This window comes from Xenopus tropicalis, chromosome 5, assembly GCF_000004195.4.
Source record: "Xenopus tropicalis strain Nigerian chromosome 5, UCB_Xtro_10.0, whole genome shotgun sequence".
Taxonomy (NCBI): Eukaryota; Metazoa; Chordata; class Amphibia; order Anura; family Pipidae; genus Xenopus; species Xenopus tropicalis.
In genome coordinates, this window is record NC_030681.2 from 49,321,580 (window position 1) to 49,345,082 (window position 23,503).

A 23,503-nucleotide genomic window follows, 5' to 3' on the forward strand; every position below is an offset into this window, starting at 1 on the left:
CCCGGGTTCCCAACTTTACACAGTCAGTCACTGGATGACTACGTACTCAAAGTTAGAAAGAGTGGGCAGTGTCGCCAAAAGCCAATCACATTTCTTTCATTGTTTTCAGTGGGGAAATTTTAACTGCTGCTATTCTCACATGTTTAATGTCAGGGTCTCCAAACTTTACAAAGTTTGTCACTGCATGACTACGTTCCAAGTTTAGAAGTGGGCTGGGCCAACAACAGCCAATCAGATTTTACCTATTGATTTTCAATGGGGAAATTCAACCTGCTTCCATTCTCACAGTATTAACACCAGGGTCACTAGGGGACTGCATTTTTAGGTTTTAAAAAGTGGGTGGAGCCACCAACAGCCCATCAGACTTCACCTATTGAACTTGTTTTGGTTTAAATTAGTCTAAAATGCTGCCTTTCTCACACTTTTTATGTCAGGGTTCCCAAACTTTGCACAGTCAGTCACTGGCAGACCATATATTCAGTGTTAGAAAAAGTGGGCGCCAATCCATTTCCACACAATGCCATGCCACCGAAAGAATGTAAATCGCCGGTGGGATGGCATATGCGTCACTACGATTTGCTGAAGTCGCCCGAAGTTTCCTCTCAAGGCAATTTCGGGTAACTTCGGCAAATCGTAGCATCACGTATGCCATTCCACCGGTGATTTACATTCTTGTTGGTGGGATGGCATTGTGGGGATTCTAATCTCCCAGTCTGCCACTGCCCTAAGGGTGAAGACACATGCAGCTAGAAGTAGCAGCTACTTTTTCACGGCTACTAAACTAAATAAAATACCCCTGCTAAAACACACATAAAAACAATTATCAGTAAATGATCAGCATTGTTTATTTTAGTAGCCACGTAGCTGCTACTTTAGCTCCTTTGTCTTCACCCTAAATCCTGCACTGGTAGCAGTGGTGGCAGGTGAGTTGGGAGTGATATATTATATTATACTACTATTATACTACTACACTATAACTACAATGCATAGCCAACTGAAATATGCACAAGACTGGCAAAAGGAACCAACTTTTAAATATTCCATAATTGCAGTATATGCAACTAATGGTATAAAACAATACCTATGCTGCATATATTGTATCCTTTTTGTATCTACTAGTGCTTGAAGGGATTTGTAGGAACATCACAGAGGGTGGAAACTTAGACACTAGACAGTCTATAAAGATCTTTTAAAGATATTCCATGAATGGAACAAAATACAAAAATACAAAAATACAAAAAGACAGCTGTTACATACTGTAGTAACATTGGGTTGAAAAAAGACCAGAGTCCATCAAGTTCAACCCTTCCAAGTAAACCCAGCACACACAAACCTATACTAACCTATCTATACACTCACATACATAAACCATATACAGTATACCAATATCACTAACTGTAGATTTTAGTATCACAATGCAATGCTTGTTCAAGAACTCATCCAGGCCCCTCTTAAAGGCATTAACAGAATCTGCCATTACCACATCTCTAGGAAGGGCATTCCACAACCTCACTGCTCTCACTGTGAAAAACCACTTACGCTGCTTCAAATGAAAGTTCTGTTCTTACAATCTAAAGGGGTAGCCTTTGGTGCGCTGGTTGTTTTTATGGGAAAAAAGAACATCCCCTATCTGCCTATAATCCCCTCTAATGTTCTTGTACAGAGTAATCATGTGCTTATTTTCCATTAAGGTCACCCTAATCCTGCACACACTATGTTATTCTGGCAGGAAATACCTTTTAGCATTGCATGTAGCCGCAACAGTCAGTTTCAACGTCAATCAGACACAGACACTGTTATTCACAATGGGGCTGCTTAAATTGCTATGTAAAAGGTACCAAAACTGCACAAAGAGGAATAAAATTCACGCCAGAAGTAGTTGCTTTTTTCATTAGCATTTTTATAATCAGGACTCCTACTAGTCTCAGTAACTTCAGTAATGCCAAAAGAGGTGCTTGAAATACGATTATAAATTAAACCTTTGTTGGACTTCTCGGGTGGCTTTATAATGACTGGGATAACAGGTCCATCTATTTTAACTTCAGCTGCCTTTATTTCCTTTGATTTGTCATCAGCGGTAGGAGATTTAGTGTCGGGATTTTCTTCATCAGGTAACCTGTATTCAGGAACTATTCCTTTTAATAGATCCCAGACTTTATTTAAATAGCTGTTCCTAGAAAAGTAAAATATTGAAAATATGATTAAATATGCCATAAAGAGTTTTAAAATACATATCATTTATAAGCATATATATACTTCAATATAATATTTCTATTAAGTTTATGGGGGTTTTTTTTGTCACTTATTGTATTTGTGTTTTGAATAACCTCAGAATTAAAAAACAAACAAACTGGAAATGTTACCTTTTTTATTAAGGAATTAAAAAGAAAACCCTGCTGTTGGATACATTCATTAAAAAAAAAAAAAAAAACTGGAATACCTTGAGTTTTTGTATTTTCTCATCATTTTTAAAGGGTCGACAAGCTCAAAAAAAATGTCGAAAACTGTTATTGACTAAATAGTTTACATTTTGCCTAGGACATCTCCTGTTGACTTCTACATGACCTTGCAAGCATCTAGATGCCCGAAGTTTTACATTTGAGTTTTTTGTGCTTGTGCTGTTTTTGCTTAATAAATATCAAATGTTGTGTTTTTTTAAAAACCATTATTCAAATTCATGATTTGTGATGCAAAACTACTTGAATCACAGAAAAAGAGAAAAATGTGAGCACTGATAAATAGCCCCCTAAATGTTGAACTATTCAGGTGGCCCACTACTATACAGTATATAGTGAATTGGTCCCTCAGAGCTACCTTGTAATGAGAATCCGAATGAATTATTAACCAGCCTTGTATTGTGACATTTATATTCTATAAATACAAAGAATATAGGAAGCAACTGGGGGTGTATTTTGAAGCACAGATCTTTATGTCTAAAGGGTTGTGGAGACCCAAAATTATATTAAATTAAGCTTTTAGCTCAGCACTACAGGGACATAAGAACCATGAAATCTGGGGTGATGGCATCCTGATACTTTTATGTCAGTGACATAGATTCTAAGTGCTTAAGGTGAAAATATGTTAATGTCTACAGTGACCCCATTCTTCTAGCATCTGAACTGACTAGCCATATTATTTTTAGTACCAGAAAATTTGTATAATACGTAACCTCACCTTAAAGAATTTGTTTTTTGCTGTTACTTTAACTTTCTTCATAATTCTTCATAATTGACAGAAACTGTATAAAGAAACATCCTGTGGCTGGGCCATTATTCAACCTACCTCTGAACCAGAACCCAATTTTTTCCTTAAAAGTTACTTTCAGGGATGTTGAAGTGAGATTTACCTAAAGTTTTGGATTGTAATTTTATGTATCATTAAAGGTTTATTCTCACACACCTAAAATATTTACCGATATATCAAGTGGTCACAATCGCACTTTTGGTGTATTAGTTTATTGTTCTGCTGTACAACATAAATAAGTAGCATTATATTAATAAAAATCCACATATATATACAGTACATAAATAGACCCAGAGGCTGCCTGGAATAACATCCAGCAAATCAGTGATTTATTACCAGAGAAGCAAACTGCAAATACTTAAAAATAAGCAATAAAAAAAAAACCCAGAAAAAAATAGATTTTGATGCAATATTTTACTATCATGGAAATAACAAGGCAAAACAGTGTTGTTATGAGAAAAAGTGAACTACACTTACTTAAGTGGTATAACCTCTGGTAACCAACCAGTCAGTGAATGCAGGACAGTAAATTCTCCCAGTTCTCTTTTAGCAAACCCATTAGTACTGTACAAGAGAAATATAAACACATTGCATGTTGTAATTGAGATGTAAAATATATAAACATAATTTCTTACTGCTCTCTGTCATTTATTACTTGCTATAATTATTTATAATTTGAGATAATTATTAAATTAAAGCCACAGAAAGAAGCTGGACCTTGACTATTTAAATGGAGAGAAATTCAAATAGGTGTTATTCAAATTGCTTCCCAATGAGTAGTCAGCCATAATGACAGGAGCACATTAATGCAGTGTGCAGTCTGTCTTAAGGGGAGATAGAAGGGAATGACTGTGGAAGAATTTAAATGAAATGTTCACCTTTGCCTTTACCAGAGTGGTAGGACTTTACAAACTAAGAACGTTACCTTTTAAAATCATTTAAAAAAAGAGAGGAAAAACATGGAAGGAGACAAAGACAGAAAGGAAAAAGGGGGACATGAGATGAAAAAGATATGTAGAAAAGCTATGTAAGTCTGAACATCATAAAATATATATTTTTAATACACACTTGCATGATTTCACAGATTAAAAGGAACTATGATGGTCTGCCTCTGCTTGCAGGGATCATCCCCCCTGCTTTCCATAGTGGGTGGTGAAAGCAGAGGGGCAGCTTTATGCTGGCCATACACACACCAAATATAATCATGTGAAGTGTAGTCGCACAATTTTTGGACTGTATGTGGGCTCCAAATGATCCTGATAATTTTTGTACCATGGAGGTTTTTTAGGCGATTGGACAGGTTAGAACATTTTTGACAGATTACAGAATGTTGCTATATGTGCATGTATTGTGTATCTGACGCTATACTAGGGTGGCCTACAATGCATTTCAGGGACATCACTTTCGTACAATTGTTGTCTGGCAATTATTATGGTCAGAACATCCTCCGATTTGTTACTTGTAGGACTTTAATCCTACAATTTCAATCTAAATGTTAGTTTTAGAATTAATGTTCATTGAAAGAAGACAGAAGAATACATAAGAATGTGCTCATCCTAGTGAAGTTGTGCGCCAGGTTTGTAATTTGTTGCTGTAAAGAAGGAGTAAGGAACCAGCAAAGACTGGAATTTTACCTCTGCACTACTATTAAACTATATTAAATGCAGAACATGATTTTTTATCTCCACAACTATACAAACACTAAAAGATAAACAAATATGTGTATTCATTGTCAATATTTGTTTTATGATCATTTTCAGAAGCATTTGTTCCTGCTCAGAACCATTTGTTTCTTCACTATTACTGTATTTAACTGTTTGCCAATGCTCTCCACATACTGTATTAAGCAGTAAACCCTCAGTTGCCCTCAAGTGCTTGTTACTTGCAAATTTATAAGTGTATTAATAGCAGGCTCGATAAATAATAACAAAAAAATGCAAATACAAATTTTCTATATTTTTCCCTTATTCGTAACACTGGCATCTAGTTTCAGTTTTACAAGGTGGTAAACATAATGGCACTAAGACCATTAAAAGGAATACTCTTAGGGCTTTTTTCCTTTTCACTATTATTAATAAAAACTGTAATTAGGTTCTAACTATGTTTAATGTGTTCAGTTCAGCTTCTGTAATTTAAAATTGAGCATTAGAATAATCCCTGATTTCCACATGAGCTTTGTATAAACACATGAGCAATAAACATTGTTGTATTTATCTGTATTACCAATCAGCACATTAACAACATCATGTTTAAAGTACAAAGCTTCATGAAGGCAAGTTAAATGTTTTAAAACTAAAAGAAAAGAAACTACAATATAAACCTTCAAGGAGCAATTGTATAAAACACCAGAGAGAAGCAGAAAAAGGGAAAAAAGAGGAGATTCTAACAGCTTTTACAAGTGCAAGTTAAAGGATCAGTCATCAACCCTACCATAATTTTACTTAAACTACTCTATGCCTCCCTATTGTGGGTAGGAGAAAGAGGTCAAGGACAACAGTGTGTAAACACCACAATACATGGGTAAGAATTCTTGGCTTATTAATGCTTACCGCATTGCACACAAAACAGTTAGAGAATGGGTGGCAATGGAACAATCATTTCAGGTTAGAAGTGAAACAGAAAGAATGCCCTGGTCTTATTTAGTTCTCTCCACCCCACCTAGAACCTACATGAGTACAAGGGTGGTTAGGTTACTGTATGCCACCCTAGTTGCATTTGAAACTCTTAATAAATGGGCAAATGTGGCTAATTTTGCCATCTGATTATTAGCAGTAATTGTAGTCATATTCTAGGCTAAGAGATTAGAGGAAGCAGAATATGCACAAATCCAGAAATCAGGTTAAGGTCAGATTCTTAAAACATCTGATTAGAGGGGAAGTGAGCACAAGAACTACACACCCATACCAGGCAAAGCCTTTGTATACTTAATTTCATCAGTATAACTGAATTGCCCTCCAGAGATATTACACCTTTTGTTTTCCATGTAAAAATTCCATGAACTATGCAAGAAAGGGAAACAAAGAATGGTAACATACTTAACGCTCGCCAGCTTAATTATAGCTTTGGACAATAGCAAAGGCCACAGCTCAGTCTCACATGTAGATGTTGGTAGAAGCAACTTGTTGTCTTCACTGAAGGGAAAAGTGTCATCCACAACAATTTTGCGCCAGGATCCCTGAGAAAGAAAAATTCAAAGTCATTGAGTTCTAGCAATAGAACAGAGAGTGATTCAGTATAAGCTTTACATCTCTCCTACACAAAATACTCCCTTTGTATTCCTGCTGTGGGCCAAATGAAATCTTTGAGTACTTAAATGAAGAGCAGTCACCAAGATTGCAGCTTATAACGCATGCAGAAGCGTTTTGTGTGACAGGTTCTAAAATTCTGTACTAATTTGGTAACCAATGCACTTTACATCTGACTTTGTTCCTTTCAGTTATAAATATCCATTGCCATGTGATCCCTAAACATACCATTTATTCTACATAGTTACACTGGAGATCGTATAGAACATCTGCAAAAATATATTATTAAATGGTGTATTCCCAAATTAAACCACAATATAGACAAATACAGCTGAAAGAAAAGAGGCAAATAAGAAAAATAAGGTATGAAAATCCCACTCAAAAAATGAAATAAAAAATGTAGTTTATGTATTTTCTTACCCACATTTCATAGGTTAACACCAGTAATGTAAACATTAGTAAATTAATTCTAACACATTCAAAGGTTTCACTTCCATCTCATCTCCACGCTTTTATAGAATAATTGTACCATCACTCCAATGCACCAAATATATAATTTTGTCTTGACTCTACATTTGTTTCTTTCCTCTTCTGTTTCTCTTACATAAATTCCTTCATGCAAGTCACAGCCACCCACTACCCTCAGCCATTATTTCATATAGCTACAATAAAAAAAAAGTAATATAGTGTATCCTGGGGCTCATTTAAGGAGGGGCTAGAATTATAATAAATGGAGGATTTATATTAGTAACTGAGTATAAATGCTTGTGCATAAACAATATTACATGCCACCTTATCATTCCCTTGACTTAAATTTGCTTATAGATTGTGTAAGCATTCCAGTTGCTACCTAAGTGAATGTATACACCTCGCCTGAACAAATGAACACAATCAGACCACAGGTGTACCTGACAGCAAACATGAGCCAGGTTAATTCCTGACATCTATTTCATGGTGCTGGGGATTTACCAAGAATTTTACAAGCCAGGTTTTTCTTTTACTGGGGAACCTTTCTACAACTATCTTCGCTACAACATGTAACACACCATACAAAAGAACTCCCCTACACACATTTTCACATCACCTAAGAGGCAAGTTAGCCCAAACAGCCACACTTTTAAGAACTTCTAACTGAATATAATAAGAAAGGGAAACGGCAAATTGTGTTACCAGAGCTGTGGGGCAGAGTTCTCTCACAGTTAAAGACTTTACAACACTAAGGGGCCGATTAAAGAACCCTTTCAAGTTTTCATGACAGGTGAAACTGTGTCCTAAAGTTAGTGTTTTTGCAAACTTCCATTTCTCCAATACATTGAGTGGTGAGTGCTCTCTGCAATAGAGGAGTAATCTGTGGGTATAATGAGGGGCAGTAGTAGAATCAGTGCTGGCAGACAGTATGGGTACATCATGGCATAATGCTTCACCTTGAACCATGACATTGCTATGCAAGAATAAAACAATAATTTAAAAATCTGGAATGTTGTATCTTTAACTCTACAGAATTCAGATATTACTTCATCATTCCTGCATTAATCTAATAAATGTTTAGGCATGCTCAGGAAGAAACTGCTTAAAGCATAAGAAGTAACTGCTCAAACAAATTTTATATCCTTTACTAGTGATACTGACACAAAGGAAAATTAATAAAAATCATGTCCATGCTCAGTGAGCCCTCAGTGAGAGTAACCTAGGCCTATTTATTTTATTTTTTTTGGTAAAGAAAAATCAAGGAAATAAACCTTATTTACATATAGGGTGTGTTTTCCATTATTTAAAACACAATGGGATGCCTAATCCAGAGACCTGTTATCCTGAAAACTCCAAATTAAAGAAAATCTATTTCCCATAGAGTTTACTTTAAGCAAATAATGATTTTTTTAAAAAAATGATTTCCTTTTTATCTTTAATAACAAATCAGTACCTTTTACTTGATCCTAGTTAAGCTATATGAACCCATATAGGTGGCAAACATCCTTATGGGTTTATTTAATGTTTAAATATTATTTAGTGGACTTCCCATGTATGAAGATCCAAATTATGGGAAAAAACCCTTATATGGAAAACCCCAGGTCCCGATCCCACAGCAGTATAAGATAACTTATAAGATAACTTATTACATATTCCACAATATGTTTCTTTGATATCTCTTTATGCAGTTCTTTATTATGTATTTTGGATAAATGTTAATACAATAAATCATACATGCAAACAAAAAAGATTTCATTTTTTTGTACTTACCATCCAGAAGAGCTTTACAATATATTTTCCATAACTGTTATAGAGAGGTATATGCCCTTTAACAGCTTTGCAAAGGGAATAAATGTGTTCCCATGGTTTCCACAACAAAGAAGGTGGATCCAGCGTTGAGGCCTTATTGTTTATGAGGGTTGTATTATATATTTTCCAGACTGCACAAATCTCACTAATTATCCACCTAATAAGCTAAAACAAAATATAAATAAATATATTATTATATAATATATGCATCGTTATTATAGATGTTAAAGAATTGCAGGCCCTTTATATAAGCGGTCAAAATAGGAAAAATTATCTAATTTTACCAATATGTTTAAAAAAAACATTATTTTGCAGAAACTAATTTATATTAAATTCATTATTAAGAGAATACATTTGGTCATTTTATCTCAACCCACATTAAATATTATGACGTATTAATTTTGTAAAAATAGGTGAAAACCCACTGAAATGTACCAGTGCATTGAAAAATGATGGCAAGGTATTGGACTTTCACTAACATTTCATTATCTGGATGCTGCTTCCATTCTAATGCCATTTTGATATCAATTACTTTACTTTCAATTACCATTTTGATATCAATTACTTTTTTGATGGTTTATAAAAGTTTTTTTTAGAAGGGTATTTATTAAAAAAGTGAGTTATTCCTTTCACCCATTCATACATATGCTTCTAAAAATCCCATAATGAATAGAACATGAGTTTTTATGTATTAAACTCTAAACAAACGTTTTCATAAACCTGCCCCTAAAAGTTCTTTTACCAGGTCTGGTGTAGAATAAGGTTTTTGATGTCTTTCAGAATTCTTTATAAATTTGATGTAGTTACCCAAATGGTTTAAACACAAAAAAATCAAGGAAATAGGAATTTTTGGGGGATTAAAATTAAATAAGACGAAATAAAATCAGTTATAGAACAATTCTTTCAAAGTTATATTTTTTCTATTTTGACCCTGTAGCAGAGGATAAAGCAAAATCTTTCTACCTACCTCGCTTCCAGTTAAATGTTCATTTGCTGAAAACAAGTCAAATGAAGTTTCATCTTTCACAACTACAGGAGGCTTAAAAAAGAAAAAAAAGAAAATAGAGTTGACGCTCAAGGTCAAATCGTACACAAAGCACAACAACCAAAGCACAACTGCTTTAGTCTATTTTTACACTCAGTGAGCATATTCTTAATTACACAGTAAGCAACTAATACATGTCAAATTCTTGTACAAATAAATTAGAAAAAATGGAATCATCAGTCATTTTTTCTTGGTTTTGTAAACTTTAAAATTCTTTCCAGCTCCTCCACTACTTAAGTCTGTACATGACACTGTTTTACTAATTTATGCAAAATATGCCAATGTATATAAATCAGAATTCAGCAAAAAGCTAATACAAGGTAAACACACATAATGGAATGAATTGAAAATTATTAGTAAGGTTTGGGCAGTGAGAGGGATAAAGTTACCTGCGCCTCTTGACGCTGTCAGATTTTTCATCAGTGCAAAGAGCAGCAACTCTGGTATCCAAGTGCTCTGTAAGTTAGCACTGAGGGGTACGCACTTTCACCTTTGCACTTTTGTAAAGGATCCATGGAGGCAGGGACTTAGGTTTGTAAAAATTGGTGGAAATTGTTACTTAAATTAAGTAAATTAGATTGAATCTGAATTTTTTTTTAATGTTGAGGACTATTCATTGTCTACTAAAAATTATTTAGAATTTAAAAAAAAAGAAAAACTAAAAGTATTGTGTGCATAGATATGGATTGATTCTAATTTTTTAAATTAATTCCTTCTTTGTAGTATTCATTTCTTTGCAATAATAAAACAGCACCTTCCACTTGATATATCAACTTAGCAATGATATGAAAGTAAAGGTCATCAAACAAATATTTAGGGGCAGATTTATCAAAATGTGAGTTTAGAGCTTAATACATAAAAACTAACTTCCACTCCCCTTTATTCCTATGGGAGTTTTAGATGCATATTTTTCAAATGGTGACTGCTAGCTTTTAGATAAATACACATCTAAAAATTCCATAGGAATTATTAAAATGTGGGTGAGTTTTTATGTATTAAGCTCTAAACTCACATTCTGTCCCTAACTATCCATTATTTTATCTGTATACAATATTTTATCTGTATACAATTATTTAAATCAAACATAGCTATATAATGTGTAATTGTGCTTTTCAGCTTTCAGACCTTTAAAAACACTCACTTTTGTGGATTTTAATTTTTATTACACTGCTAATCTTTCTTACAGATTTTTGTACACTTTCCATTCTCTTTTTACGCAATGAGGTCATGTTAAAACGAATGCATGTTGTTGGAATTTTTCCTGTATATTTCAGCATGTATTTTTATTATATCAAAAAGGTAAAGTGATTTCCAGGAATGCCACAACTGTAAAAGTTATATAAAATTCATGTACTGAAAAAAAAATATATATCTTTTGTTTTCTATCAAAAGTAATAGAACCAAAGCGCAAACGAGTGGGTCCACCCACACTTGCTGGTCTCATCACAGCTACATTATCAAATGCAATCTTTGGAATCTGATGGAAATCATTACTGTATTTTCCTTCTGGGCAATGATGCAGAAAATAATAAAAACATGTTAATATATTTAAAGGAATGCCATAAATTGGGAAAAAAACAGATTGTATTATCTCACTTTTAATAACCACTTTATGAACATTGCACAATCTACTAATTGTCTATATGTGTTCTTGAAACAGGTTTAACACATTACCATTTAGTAGTCAGAAAAATATTTACATTAGACTTCTAACCTACCATTTAGACATAAAGGAGAAGGTTACTACAATCGTGATTCTCCTACATTGGCAATAGCTGTCTGCTCCTAGTTGTTCTGCTCATATCATTCATGTTTTGGGCTAAAGTGACATCTTATTGTGTATGTGAGGTGTCTGAGCTTTGTGACAATATAATAAGTATCTCGCTGTGTTTTGGTAGTCCTTAAAGATTTATATATCTAATATGTGTGTGTGTGTCTGATAGAGAGCGGAGCCTATAAGTATCCTGTGTATTGCATTGGAATGCTGGATATGCAGAATCTTGTACAGGTATAGGATCCATTATCCGGAAACCCATTTTCCAGAAATCTTCGAATTACCGAAATCTTTTCTCCCATAGACTCTATTTTAGTCAAATAATTCAGATTTTTAAAATTGATTTCCTTTTTCTCTGCAATAATAAAACAGTACCTTTTATTTGATCCCAGTTAAGATATAATTCATTCGTATTGCATGCAAAACAATCCTATTGGGTTTAATTAATATCTACTTGATTTTTCAGTAGACTTAAGGTATGGAGATCCAAATTATGGAAAGACCCCTTATCTGGAATACCCTTGGTCCCGAACATTCTGGATAATGGGTCCTATACCTGTATAATTAAATCTGAAGCAAATGAGCTTTCTAAGTTTTCTTGAAAACATTTCAACACTCAACCAAGTGGCTTCTATAGAATCCATCCTACTTGGATGAGTGGTGAAGTGTATTTAAGAAAAGGATTATCTCCACTACATAATGTATATTGTGACCTGGGTGAATGAATTTTGCTAAAATGGATACCTACTGTAATAAAACCAAAATCCAGATATTTCATCTAACCTATCTTCTATTTTATCTTCTTCTGCTACTATTCTTTATGCTCTAATCAATTGTGATCAAGGTAAAGATTTCTTTACTAGTGGAGTCTGTAGAGTTGCAAACAGTTTCCCTTACATATAAATTAGTGAACTAACCACTATTTGGCAAAGACATTTTAGTGTCCAAAAAAAACACAGATTTTTCATCATATATCACTGAAAAAGTGATACCTTGTCACTTGCAGAGACTTTACTTTTAAAGAATTACAGGTATTACAGCAAGTCTTTTATACTACCATACACTGAGATTAATCACTGTGACTTTTATGTTAAGAGCTGATGGAAAACTGCTATTGGGGTGCATTCTGAAGTGGTCAGAAATCCCAGCTTTGCACCTTGGAACACTGGATTACAACTCTACTAGGTGAATTCTGTAGTGACAGCCTAAGATAGGATTTTGAAATGATTACAGTGCAATTACAATATATATGGGTTCAATATGTTTGGTTAATAAACTAACCATGTTTGCTATAAATTCATGTGGACGCTTCCATGAGTGAACCTTTAGATTGGATGGTAGTTCTATTTTCCCTTCTGGATCATCAAAAAAGTGCTGCAAAAAAAAAAAAGAAAAGATAAAGGGAAGAATAATGAACTGTATTTTTTAAGACTGTAGATGGAACAGAAAATGAACTATTACTGGAGAGGAAGGCTTAGCTACTAGGAGAGTCAGAAAATTAACCACAAAGATGAGGATGACCTGGTCAAATAATAATGAACACAGGAGCAGCACGAGATATGAAATCTAAATTCTATGGGTAGATTTGAAGGATAAAATGTGGGGGAACAGGATTAAACTTTGGTAGTGAGAGAGTCAAGCAAATATATGACAAATGCAAACTAAATAGAGAGTGATAAATGTGGGCATTGCTATGGTGGGGGAGAAGGGATATGCATCAGATTAGTTGTTGTACAGCAGTACAACCAAGAACTAAGAAGCAGCATATATCTCTTTAATATAAAGTATTGATTGCATTTTTAAAGGATTAATTTTGGATTATGTATATCCACATATAACCACGTAAACATTCTACTATGTCTCATGGCAATTTGACCTTGTTGCACTATAATGTAGTTATGAGGTTAAATTGCTCTCATTTATACAAGCAAATAGAAATACACAGATGAACCAGGAGGCGACTGAACAAAGGTTAAATTAAGATTCCTGTCACTTTCCAAGCTGTGTGAATTTTATAACATCATTAGCTTTTTTTCTTATATTCTGAAGACCCCTTACCAATCATTTATCCCCTTCCACCAATGATTTACAGTCAAAAAGTATTCTTCAATTCTCATAATTCTATTACTAGACCGGTCTGTAAAGTTGAAGAAAAATTTCTTAGCTAAGGTGATTGGCCACGACCTTAGTGAAGCATGGAACATCTATTACTGAATGTTAGAACATGCTCACTTACTGAAAGATACATTAATATATCTTTTTCCTCAGTCTTGCTCTGTCCATCCAACTGAATATATCAGACATCTGGTATAACAATAAAAGTCATTTTGTAGAGTGCACATTATGCGCCCATAATGCATTTAACCAAGGCTTTTACTTACTAGGGCGGGAATTTTTCCTGTTTTATCTTTATCTTTGGCGCCTTTTCCAGAGTCCCATTTTTCCGAGTTTATATCTGAATCATTCCATTCAGGCCATATTGCGACCTTTCCTTTTTTCACTTCAATTGATGATGTCAAGGAACTGGCAACCAGTGACATTATGCTAAATAAAGCAATATGGCATTACCATGAAAGAATTAAAAGGCAGGTACTGTTCACACGATAAATAAAAAACACAAGTTTACTACAGTTCTAATATCTGATAGCTGATAATGAATCAGCAGGTAGCAATTTCTGGTCAGGTGTTTCAAAGCACACTAGGCCTAAAGCAGCCATGCCCTTAGAGGGTGATATAGTAAAAAGTGAAATTGGGGGGAGGGGATATTTGTCAAGTGATGGCTAATTTCTTAGAGTTGAATTCAACAATTTAATTTAAAATGCATTGCCTGAAACCTTTCTTTGCGAATCCTATGTCTCCTACCCCCTACTTAAAAATATGTTCCTGACAGTTGGAAAATGTTTAACAAATAGGAAAATATTGTACTGCTTGGAATCCTTTTGGGTATCCCAATTCAGTATTTGATAATTGTGTCCCTGAGTGTTCCTCTAGACCCATTTACAAAGGTTCTATTGCTGGCTTATACAGTAAGTGTTACTGAGTATCTTGTGTGTGTTGTGTCTAAAAAAGAGTGATGGTGGAAGGATTATTTTGCTAGTTTTCTATAGACTCCAATTTACTTAGCTTTTTCTTTGTATAATAAATTAACTTGTACTTGATCCTTTTTCTTTGTATAATAAATTAACTTGTACTTGATCCTAACTAAACTACAGGTACATAAAGATATACTGGTGGAAAAACAAACCTATTGGGACAAAAGGAATGGAGATCTACATTACAGAAAGTCTGCTTATCTGGAAAACCCCATTTTCCAAGCTTTTTGTTTTTGACAATACAGTACATAACATTTTGTAATATTTTTTCATTTAAGATGCATTTGACCTTACATATTCACCATCATAATCTTCATCATAATCTACTGAATTAAATAGCACCAGCAAGACATATAGTGCTTTATAATAATTCATCCTAGTTCTAGGCCATTGCCTTGATGAAACTACAGACCTATGCACAAGTTTGAATTGATAATATTTTACAGTTATATATACTTTTTTGCTTTTATTGCTTGTACATAATATTACCATATTTAGCAATGTAACTTTTTATTTTTGTTTTCCCTTTACATACTCTATATTGCAGATGAGTATGAGATCATTTAATGGATGCAATTGACAGTGCAGATTGCTAATTTTTTTTTATCCAGCATCTACCCCAGGAGAACTACAGAACTAAGTTTGCCTCGGCAGAAGACTTTGATTAATTCTAAAATAAATTAATTTTATCTCAATTGCGAGAACTTTGTAAACCCATCTGTTGCAGACGAATTGCAAAGAAACCAGCTTCACCGCAGTCTGTCAAGCCGGCACTCTCTTTATATCCTTTATTGCCTTCCTTTTTAAAATCTTATCCCCGTCGAGATACAGATTAAATTGGCAGAAAAATCAAAATGCTTTGGAGGGTTGTAAGAGTGAGGTCAGGAAAAATAATGTTTGAATGATTAGCATGTGGACTTCGTACTGTTCTCCGGAGGTTAAACATTATCAGTCAAAAATAGCAAGTTAGATAATTTTTGGCACAACATTCATAAGTCAATTGCAAATGTATGAGTATTTAAGCAAATGTGGTTAAGCAGTCTTAAATATATATATTGTTTGCAATCTGTATAGGGATGAAGTGGTGATATCTGGCTCAGTACCCCCTAGTGATTATACTTTTTTATTATACTTTTTTTTTAACTCTACTAAAAACAATTTCAACATTAGATAAATCCAACAGCATTATTTTGCTCCTGGGCCGAAAGCAAGAGGTATATAATGAACCAGTGTTTTTAAAAAAAAAGCTCTTACAAATATTACCCTTAAAAACTAAATATGTGATATTTTGTGCATACTATTATTATCTAAAGAAAATTACTTTCAGCCTGCTGTGTGTGGGTCACTATTTTTGAATATTTATTGTTACATCAATGAGTTTTCACTAAATTTTTTTTCATAATTTGTGTTTTTGCACTATAACTTTTTCTTTTTTTTGGCAGAAAAAAAACCTGATAATGAAACCATGAAAATGAGACTGTTGATGAATCGGCCTCCCCAAGTAGGCTTTCGTGTAAAATTCTCTTTTACCAAACATATGTAATATTGGTGACCCAGGACTACTGTATCAAAATCCTGTTAAAAATGGCAGAATTTTTCACACATTAAAGTATTTTTTTTTATATTCTAAAAAGAGGAGATATGGCTGAAGAGTATTTTGCAGACACAGCACACATGTATTTGTAAAATGACTGATGCAGTGGTGTCAGTATTTGTCATAATATTGGCTAAAACATGTCAATTTCTTTTAAAATTGTTTTTTGAGATGGTTTTTCATCTGGTATGCATACAATATTGTGTATTATATGTTTATTAGACATATAGTTGCAGTATAGTGGGGATTTTTTGAAACATTTTGGATTATTTTGCCTTTTCTCTGTAATAATGACACAATACCTTTAAATTGATGATAACTAAGATATCATAAATCTATAGTAATAGTGGTACAGGGCTTTTTGTTGCAGGAACTGATTCACAGAGGAACAACTGACTGGTACCCTTTATTGCAACAATGCATTCTTTTTGCTGATTAAATAGTAATTGAACTTTGGTTGGAATCTAAGCCATACTGAAGTAAGTTGTTTAAAAACAATTAAAATATATTTGACCACTGAAAAGTAAATTTTTGACCAAAAAATAGCTGATGGCTATCCTTGATATAAAGACATATTAATATGTATTAATCAGGCATGGGAATTATTTTTAAACTGGACTTAGAGGCAGGGCAGCTAAAAATACATGACCCAACAGAGATTGATCCTTTGGGACGCTCAGCCTACATTCTCTGTTCTTAATACATATTCAGAAGACTTAATATCAACTGGGAACCCTGCTCCATTAGATGCCATGCAGAATACAGGGTATTTCAGTCCCACAAGCTATTAAAGCCAATAGATTTCCAGGTCTCATGAACAGAAAGGATGCATGAAGCATGCTAATAAATAGATATACCAGTACAATTACTTTTAAATCTCAAAATGCTGACAGCTACTAAGTGAAAAGTAACATGGAGAGTAATTTTAATTCAGTGCAAGCATTTGCCCAAGTCTAGTGGCTAATTAGATTCTTATATTAAAGAAACAGTAACAGCAAGAAATGAAAAGGTATCAAAGTAATTTAAATATAATGTACCATTGCCCTGCACTGGTAAAAGTTGCATGCTTGTTTAAAATAACCCTACTATAGTTTATATAAATACCCTGCTGTGTAGCCATGGGGACAGCCATTCAAGCTGGAAAACAGGAGAAAAGGCACAGATTACATAGCAGATAACATATAAAACACCATTCAACAGGACATATCTGTTATCTAAAATGTAACCCGTGCCTTTTCTCCTTTTTTCCAGCTTGAATGGCTGCCCCCGTGGCTACACAGCAGGGTATTTATATAAACTATAGTAGATCAGTGTTACCAGTGCAGGGCAACAGTACATTATATTTTAATTACTTTAAAACGCTTTCATGTTTTGGTGTTACTGTTCCTTTAAAACAGATGACCATCAGTTGCTAAATGCTTATTAGTTACTATAGTTTACTAGAACGGCAGAATGTGTACCTTTTATTTCATTTTCCCCATAATCAACTTTTAGCAATGTAACTGTTGCTAATTAATGGCTACAAGCATCCATCAACAGTTTTGTGCTAATTAGTATGAGTTCACATTGCTTATCTAGTAAAATTGTTTACTAATACAGTTAAAATGGGTTCATAAAGTTGTATGGATGTAACTATGGACAATTGTACCCATAAGTTAAACCATTATAATTATGTGAATCTCAGTTAAAGTTTTTCTCAATACAGACAAAGTCAACAGTAAAAAAAAAAAAAAAAATCACACATAGAGGAGCGTTTACAGTGCAAAAAACTCAGTGAGGGGCTACCATGAGGGCAACCCAGGTAGTTGCCGTTGACCATAATTTCCAGGAGGCCCAGCACAGTGGAGAGAGGGTGGAAGAGGAGTTGAGCAGGAGAAAGATGGGGTAGTGAAAGGCCCAGGGCCAGCGATTGCATTAATCCACCCATAATGTATAGGGCATAATTGCACAAAGCAGCCAAACACATATTTGCTTTTAAGTAGCTGATCAGTAAATGCTACTTACATATTAGTTGCTATTGGTTACTAGACAAGTGGTAAGTTTATTACATTTCCCCATTGGTTTTTAAAGGGGTTATTTACTGAAGGCGAATTAGAGTCTCAAAGTAGTCAGCCAGATCAGCAGGAGAACAGGAGGCTAGGCATAACTGTTCCAACCCATATTATTATATTAAAAATCATGAAAAGGCTACATATTTTTAACTGATTTATATTGCAAAGTTGCTTGAAATTATGTTTACTTTTCAGAAAGCTGTGCTTGGATGGAGTTCCCCCATCCAAGAATCCAGAGTGAGATGCGGAGCAAAGCATAGGTAACCTAAGCAATATATGTTAGCAAATGAGAATGCAAACTGTAGAAACATCTTAAGAGTACTATACTAAGGGGCAGTGTACCTAGTGTAAGTGCATAGGCATAACAACTGGAATTATCACAACTATAAACATTATATAAAGCACAAAGGCATGTGACAAAAATATGTGTTTGCAGTAAACAACAATATGTTTGATGTATAATGTACAAGGTTGAAATGGATGATGAAAAAAACACTTATTAAATAAGATCACAGCCTATAAGAATGAGGAGATAAGTAATAATATTAGCTCAAGGCACTTTGCTATTTAAACCACTTGCAATGCCCATAAATGATTTGTCTATGAAGCTTTTCATTCAGGTCATGATAAACATTATTTAGTAGAATTAAGTCTAAAGCAACTGGACATTTTGAGTTTTCTTGAAAATGTTTCACCACTCATCCACCCATAAATGATAATTGGACTCAAACCCTATTTGAGTCCAATTATCATTTATGGGTGGATGAGTGGTGAAACATTTTCAAGAAAACTCAAAATGTCCAGTTGCTTTAGACTTAATTCTACTAAATAATGTTTATCATGACCTGAATGAAAAGCTTCATAGACAAATCATTTATGGGCATTGCAAGTGGTTTAAATAGCAAAGTGTCTTGAGCTAATATTATTACTTATCTCCTCATTCTTATAGGCTGTGATCTTATTTAATACGTGTTTTTTTCGTCACACATTATATGCAGTACATGCACTCTTTCACAACCCCTATCAAAGAATTGCCAACATATAATTACAATCCATTTTGAGTTCAGCCTATGGTTTCACAAACCTTTTTTTATATAGATAAGAAAAGGCAAAACAGACATGATGGCTACTTGTTATATTATCATGTGGTGCTAGCATGGAATCAATAATGGAGGTGATAGAGCATTATTAAAGCAATAATAAGTACCAACACCATAAATTAAAAATATTTTGTATCTGTTCATCCTGCATATACCATTTCTACTTGATACTGAATATGTTTTTATTCTATACTTATTTAGATAGTTCTATTTTCACATTTATGGCCATACTGCTTAAAGGAGAAGGAAAGTCATTTTGGCATTTTACTGCCAATAGATTTGCCACATTAGTGCCACCTTGAATGCTATATTTATTTTGCAGAAACTATTGCCATACCTGAGTAAACAGCTTTAGAAGCTTTCTCTGTTTGCTTAAAGCGGACCTGCCACCCTAAGAAATAAGTCCAAATTATTTTCTATATTGTTAGTTGAGCAAATTAAACTTTACTTACTCTATATAAATAATATAAATCTTGTTTCCTTCCGTCTTGGAATTACTCAATCAAAGCAAGCAGGCAGGCACCATTTTGTGGACACTGTTATTAAGGCAAGCTTTGTATCATGCCAAAATCTTGTTTATGTGATAGAATGGGGGACCTGCCCAGGCCCATGCACTGGCTACACAATTAGATGGTGAGGAGGGAGGGGAAAAGTGAGATGTGCAGTGACATCTAGGAAGTGCTGAATGGGAAGCTAAAGTTATTGTCTGCCCCGCCTCTATGCCTAAGGCATAGAGGCGGGGCAAGCAATATATGATTGACAGCTGTGATTCTTAAATGCCTTTATAATGGGTTTGGATGTGTTAATATAAAAATGAATTTGGGTTTCATGCTTAATTTGAACAGGACTTTTATTATACAGATTTTCATGTCTGGGTGACAGGTCCGCTTTAAAGGAGAAAGAAAGGTAAACACTAAGTAAGCTTTATCAGAAAGGTCTATGTAAATACAGCCATAAGCACTCACAGAAACGCTGCACTCAGTTAGTTAGACTATGGGGCACATTTACTAATCCACGAACGTCCGAAAGCGTCCGAATGCGTTTTTTTCCGTAATGATCGCGATTGTTTTGTATTTTGCGCAACTTTTTCGTTGCCATTACGACTTTATCGTATATTTTCCGCGACTTTTTCGTCGGCGTCACGAAAAATTTGGATTGGTTTTTCCGCCGTTTACAATATCGCAATACGAAAAAATCGCGACAGCGACTAAATAATCGCGCAAAATACGATAAAGTCGTGACGGCGCCGAAAAAGTCATGACAAATACAAAACAATCGCGACGCGACGAAAAAAATCGCAAAATTTTCGTTTCCAATCCGTTTTTTTCCCATTCGGGATTTGGATTCGAGGATTAGTAAATGTGCCCCTATGAGTCAGCTTCCTGCTGATTGGCTCAGATCCACATTCCTAAGGAGGGGAGTGAGTTCTTAGCATTCTTGAGGGAGGGGGAGCAGGAGAGAGGAGACAGCTGTGTGTCTCTGGCACATGAGTTACAGACACAAGAAATCTTTTGACAGAGACGTCAGTGCAGCATTTCTGTGAGTGCTTATGGCTGTATTTACATAGCCCTTTCTGATAAAGCTTACTTAGTTTTTACCTTCCTTTCTCCTTTTCATATAGCAGCTGCCATTTTAAGTAGCTTCCTGCCTGCAGTCAAGCTGTTATAGCTCAGAGGGGGGAAGGAAGTTCTTAGCAATCTAATGGGAGGGGGAGCAGGAGAGGGGAGAAAGGAGAGAACTGCGCAGACTCTGGCCACAGGAATAAGGATGTTTCTGAGAGAGAAAGTCAGACACTGGAACATCATGTTTACAAAAAAAAGAGACAAGAAATCCTGTGTTTCTTTTGACAGAGGACTCAATGCAGCATTTCTGTAAGTGCTTATGGTTGTATTTACATAGACCTTTCTGATAAAGCTTACTTAGTTTTTACCTTTCCTTCTCCTTTAATCCTGTCAGATCACAATTAATCTGTCAAAATGTTCACCTTCTGATGAACTATTTAAGGCAGATTACATCCACACAACAGGTGTACAGGAGCTTCAATTATTTTACTTTTTACTTAAACTTCTTAGTTTTCCAATCATATGGGCCCAAATATATGGAACAGCAGACTGTGGCCACAGGGCCGCCGCTCCCTATAAGCAGAGTACTCAGTCTGCATAGGGCACCAACTCCCAGGGGGGCACCATCCCAGCTGCTCCAAAAAAACCCCATTTTTATATATTATAACATACCCCCCAACACTGTCTCGCTGGTTGTTATAGCGCATCCCGCTGTCCCGGATAGTTCAATCAATCTATGGGGGCAATTGGGGACACTTACTATGGGGGCATTGTCTATGGGGGCTATTGGGGGCACTTACTATGGGGGCATTGTCTATGGGGGCTATTGGGGGCACTTACTAGTGGGGCATTGTCTATGGGGGCAATTGGGGGCACTGTGTGTGGGGCCCCTATAGTAGGTGTTTTTTTTATTATTTTATTTTTACTTCCATAATATTTGGGGGAGGGGGCACAAAAGTAAATTTCTGCTTAGGGCACTCATTTGGCCAGCAGCGGCCCTGTGTGGCCATCCATAAGCATGGTCAGCTGTACAGGTCTTTATGGGCCATATACACTTATTAAAATTTGTTATTAAATTCCATGTTAAATAATGAATTGGTTAAGTGCAACAGGGCCCAATGAATTTTATGTATTTTTGCGCTGTAAAAAAAAAGGATTGACTTCAACTTCATTGTACTGCAATGCTTTTTGCAAATGTTTGTGTTGGGCACAATAAGCAAAAGAGAAAACTAGGGCTGGACCTGGATATGTTGAAGTCCTGTGCAATGTTACTATGTAGCAGGAGCTGTAACAGCACTAAGGGTTACTGATGGTTAAAAGTTAGAGGCGCTCACAAACACACTAATGCGGTTATTGGATCTCAGCGAGGAACAGAAAGCCAGAAAGAACGGATCAAATGAAAGTAATTATTTCCTATTACAAATACAGCAATAGGCTTCCCCGCAGTACAGAACCACCCGGAAATGAATGGAACCTCTCCTCAGCTTTCCCCCCCCACTTGTATACAACTTGTCCCGTAACCATCGCTAAAGTCGCACTCACTCGCGGGGGGTTTGTCCCAGAGCCGATGACAGTCGGTGGCCAGATTCTCTCTTTTTACTAAGTTTGGAGGACATGGTGGCGGTGTAGGAGATCCCGAGCAGGCTCTCTTGGCTCTGTTTAGGCACAGCGTCCGTGCTGAGAGGCCAGCGGCGCGTCTGTCGGTTGCTAAGAGACGAGGAATGGTCACAGTTCAGGGCGCGCCATTGGCTATAGAATGGTTTAGGCATCAGTGAAGTGCAGCAAAGTCGTAACTGGAACAATTATATTACATTGCTTTACACTTAAGGCAACACTGCCTATCTGCCCCAGGCATGGCACCTGACACACAGGTGTGAGATAGGGTATAGCAAAGTATAGAAATTGTAGCAGCATGTAAACACTTTAGGGGCCTATTTTTCTTCCTGTTAAAAAAGGTGCAAAAATACACCATGGGCCCCTTTCGTGAAAGCACGATTTTTTTTCTAGTTTATAGAACTTTTAGTAATGACCATGATAATATTGTTAAAATTACGCAACTTTTTTGCGGTTTGCGTTCACATATTTTTCCCATTTATTCAAGCTTTGGTATCATGACTATCTTTTTGGCCAGGCTGGGTCTGTAGAATGCTATTGAGTCCTATGGGAGGCTTCCAAAATCATGCATTGAAGTTTCAATGCCAGAAAATTTTGTGACTTTCTGATTGTAACCACGATATTTTCGTATGACCGTGAAAATTTTTTTCGCACATCAGAAATTATGGTTACTCCGAATCTTTTCCAATCGTGCTTTTAACCAGTGAAAATCCGTGCATTACCAGGCAACACTGTGACAAAAGCTGTGCAATGATTTTCAGTGATGGTGTTCCTCTGTGTAAAAACCTGGTGTAAATGGAAGCAGCAATCTGAAAATGCTATGGGTAAATATGTCATTTATCCATTGTAGCTTTTTTCATGTTTTTTTTTCTACCAACTTACTTGGTGCTTAAAGAGATACTGACA

At 35.2% G+C, this 23,503-nt stretch overlaps 1 protein-coding gene across 1 annotated transcript in view; it reads right to left on the reverse strand.

Moving 5' to 3' along the window:
• Window positions 1-22,695, reverse strand: part of adgb (androglobin) — a 101,565-nt gene extending 78,870 nt beyond the window's left edge. Inside the window, exons 1-8 of the mRNA XM_002936374.5 lie at window positions 22,526-22,695; window positions 13,966-14,128; window positions 12,866-12,958; window positions 9,733-9,804; window positions 8,727-8,930; window positions 6,279-6,418; window positions 3,721-3,807; window positions 1,980-2,173 (exon numbers count right to left, since the gene is read on the reverse strand). Coding sequence (XP_002936420.4) covers window positions 1,980-2,173; window positions 3,721-3,807; window positions 6,279-6,418; window positions 8,727-8,930; window positions 9,733-9,804; window positions 12,866-12,958; window positions 13,966-14,128; window positions 22,526-22,599 — 1,027 coding nt within the window. The 5' untranslated portion in view covers window positions 22,600-22,695. The remainder of the gene's footprint in view (window positions 1-1,979; window positions 2,174-3,720; window positions 3,808-6,278; window positions 6,419-8,726; window positions 8,931-9,732; window positions 9,805-12,865; window positions 12,959-13,965; window positions 14,129-22,525) is intronic.
• Window positions 22,696-23,503: the final 808 nt, after the last annotated feature.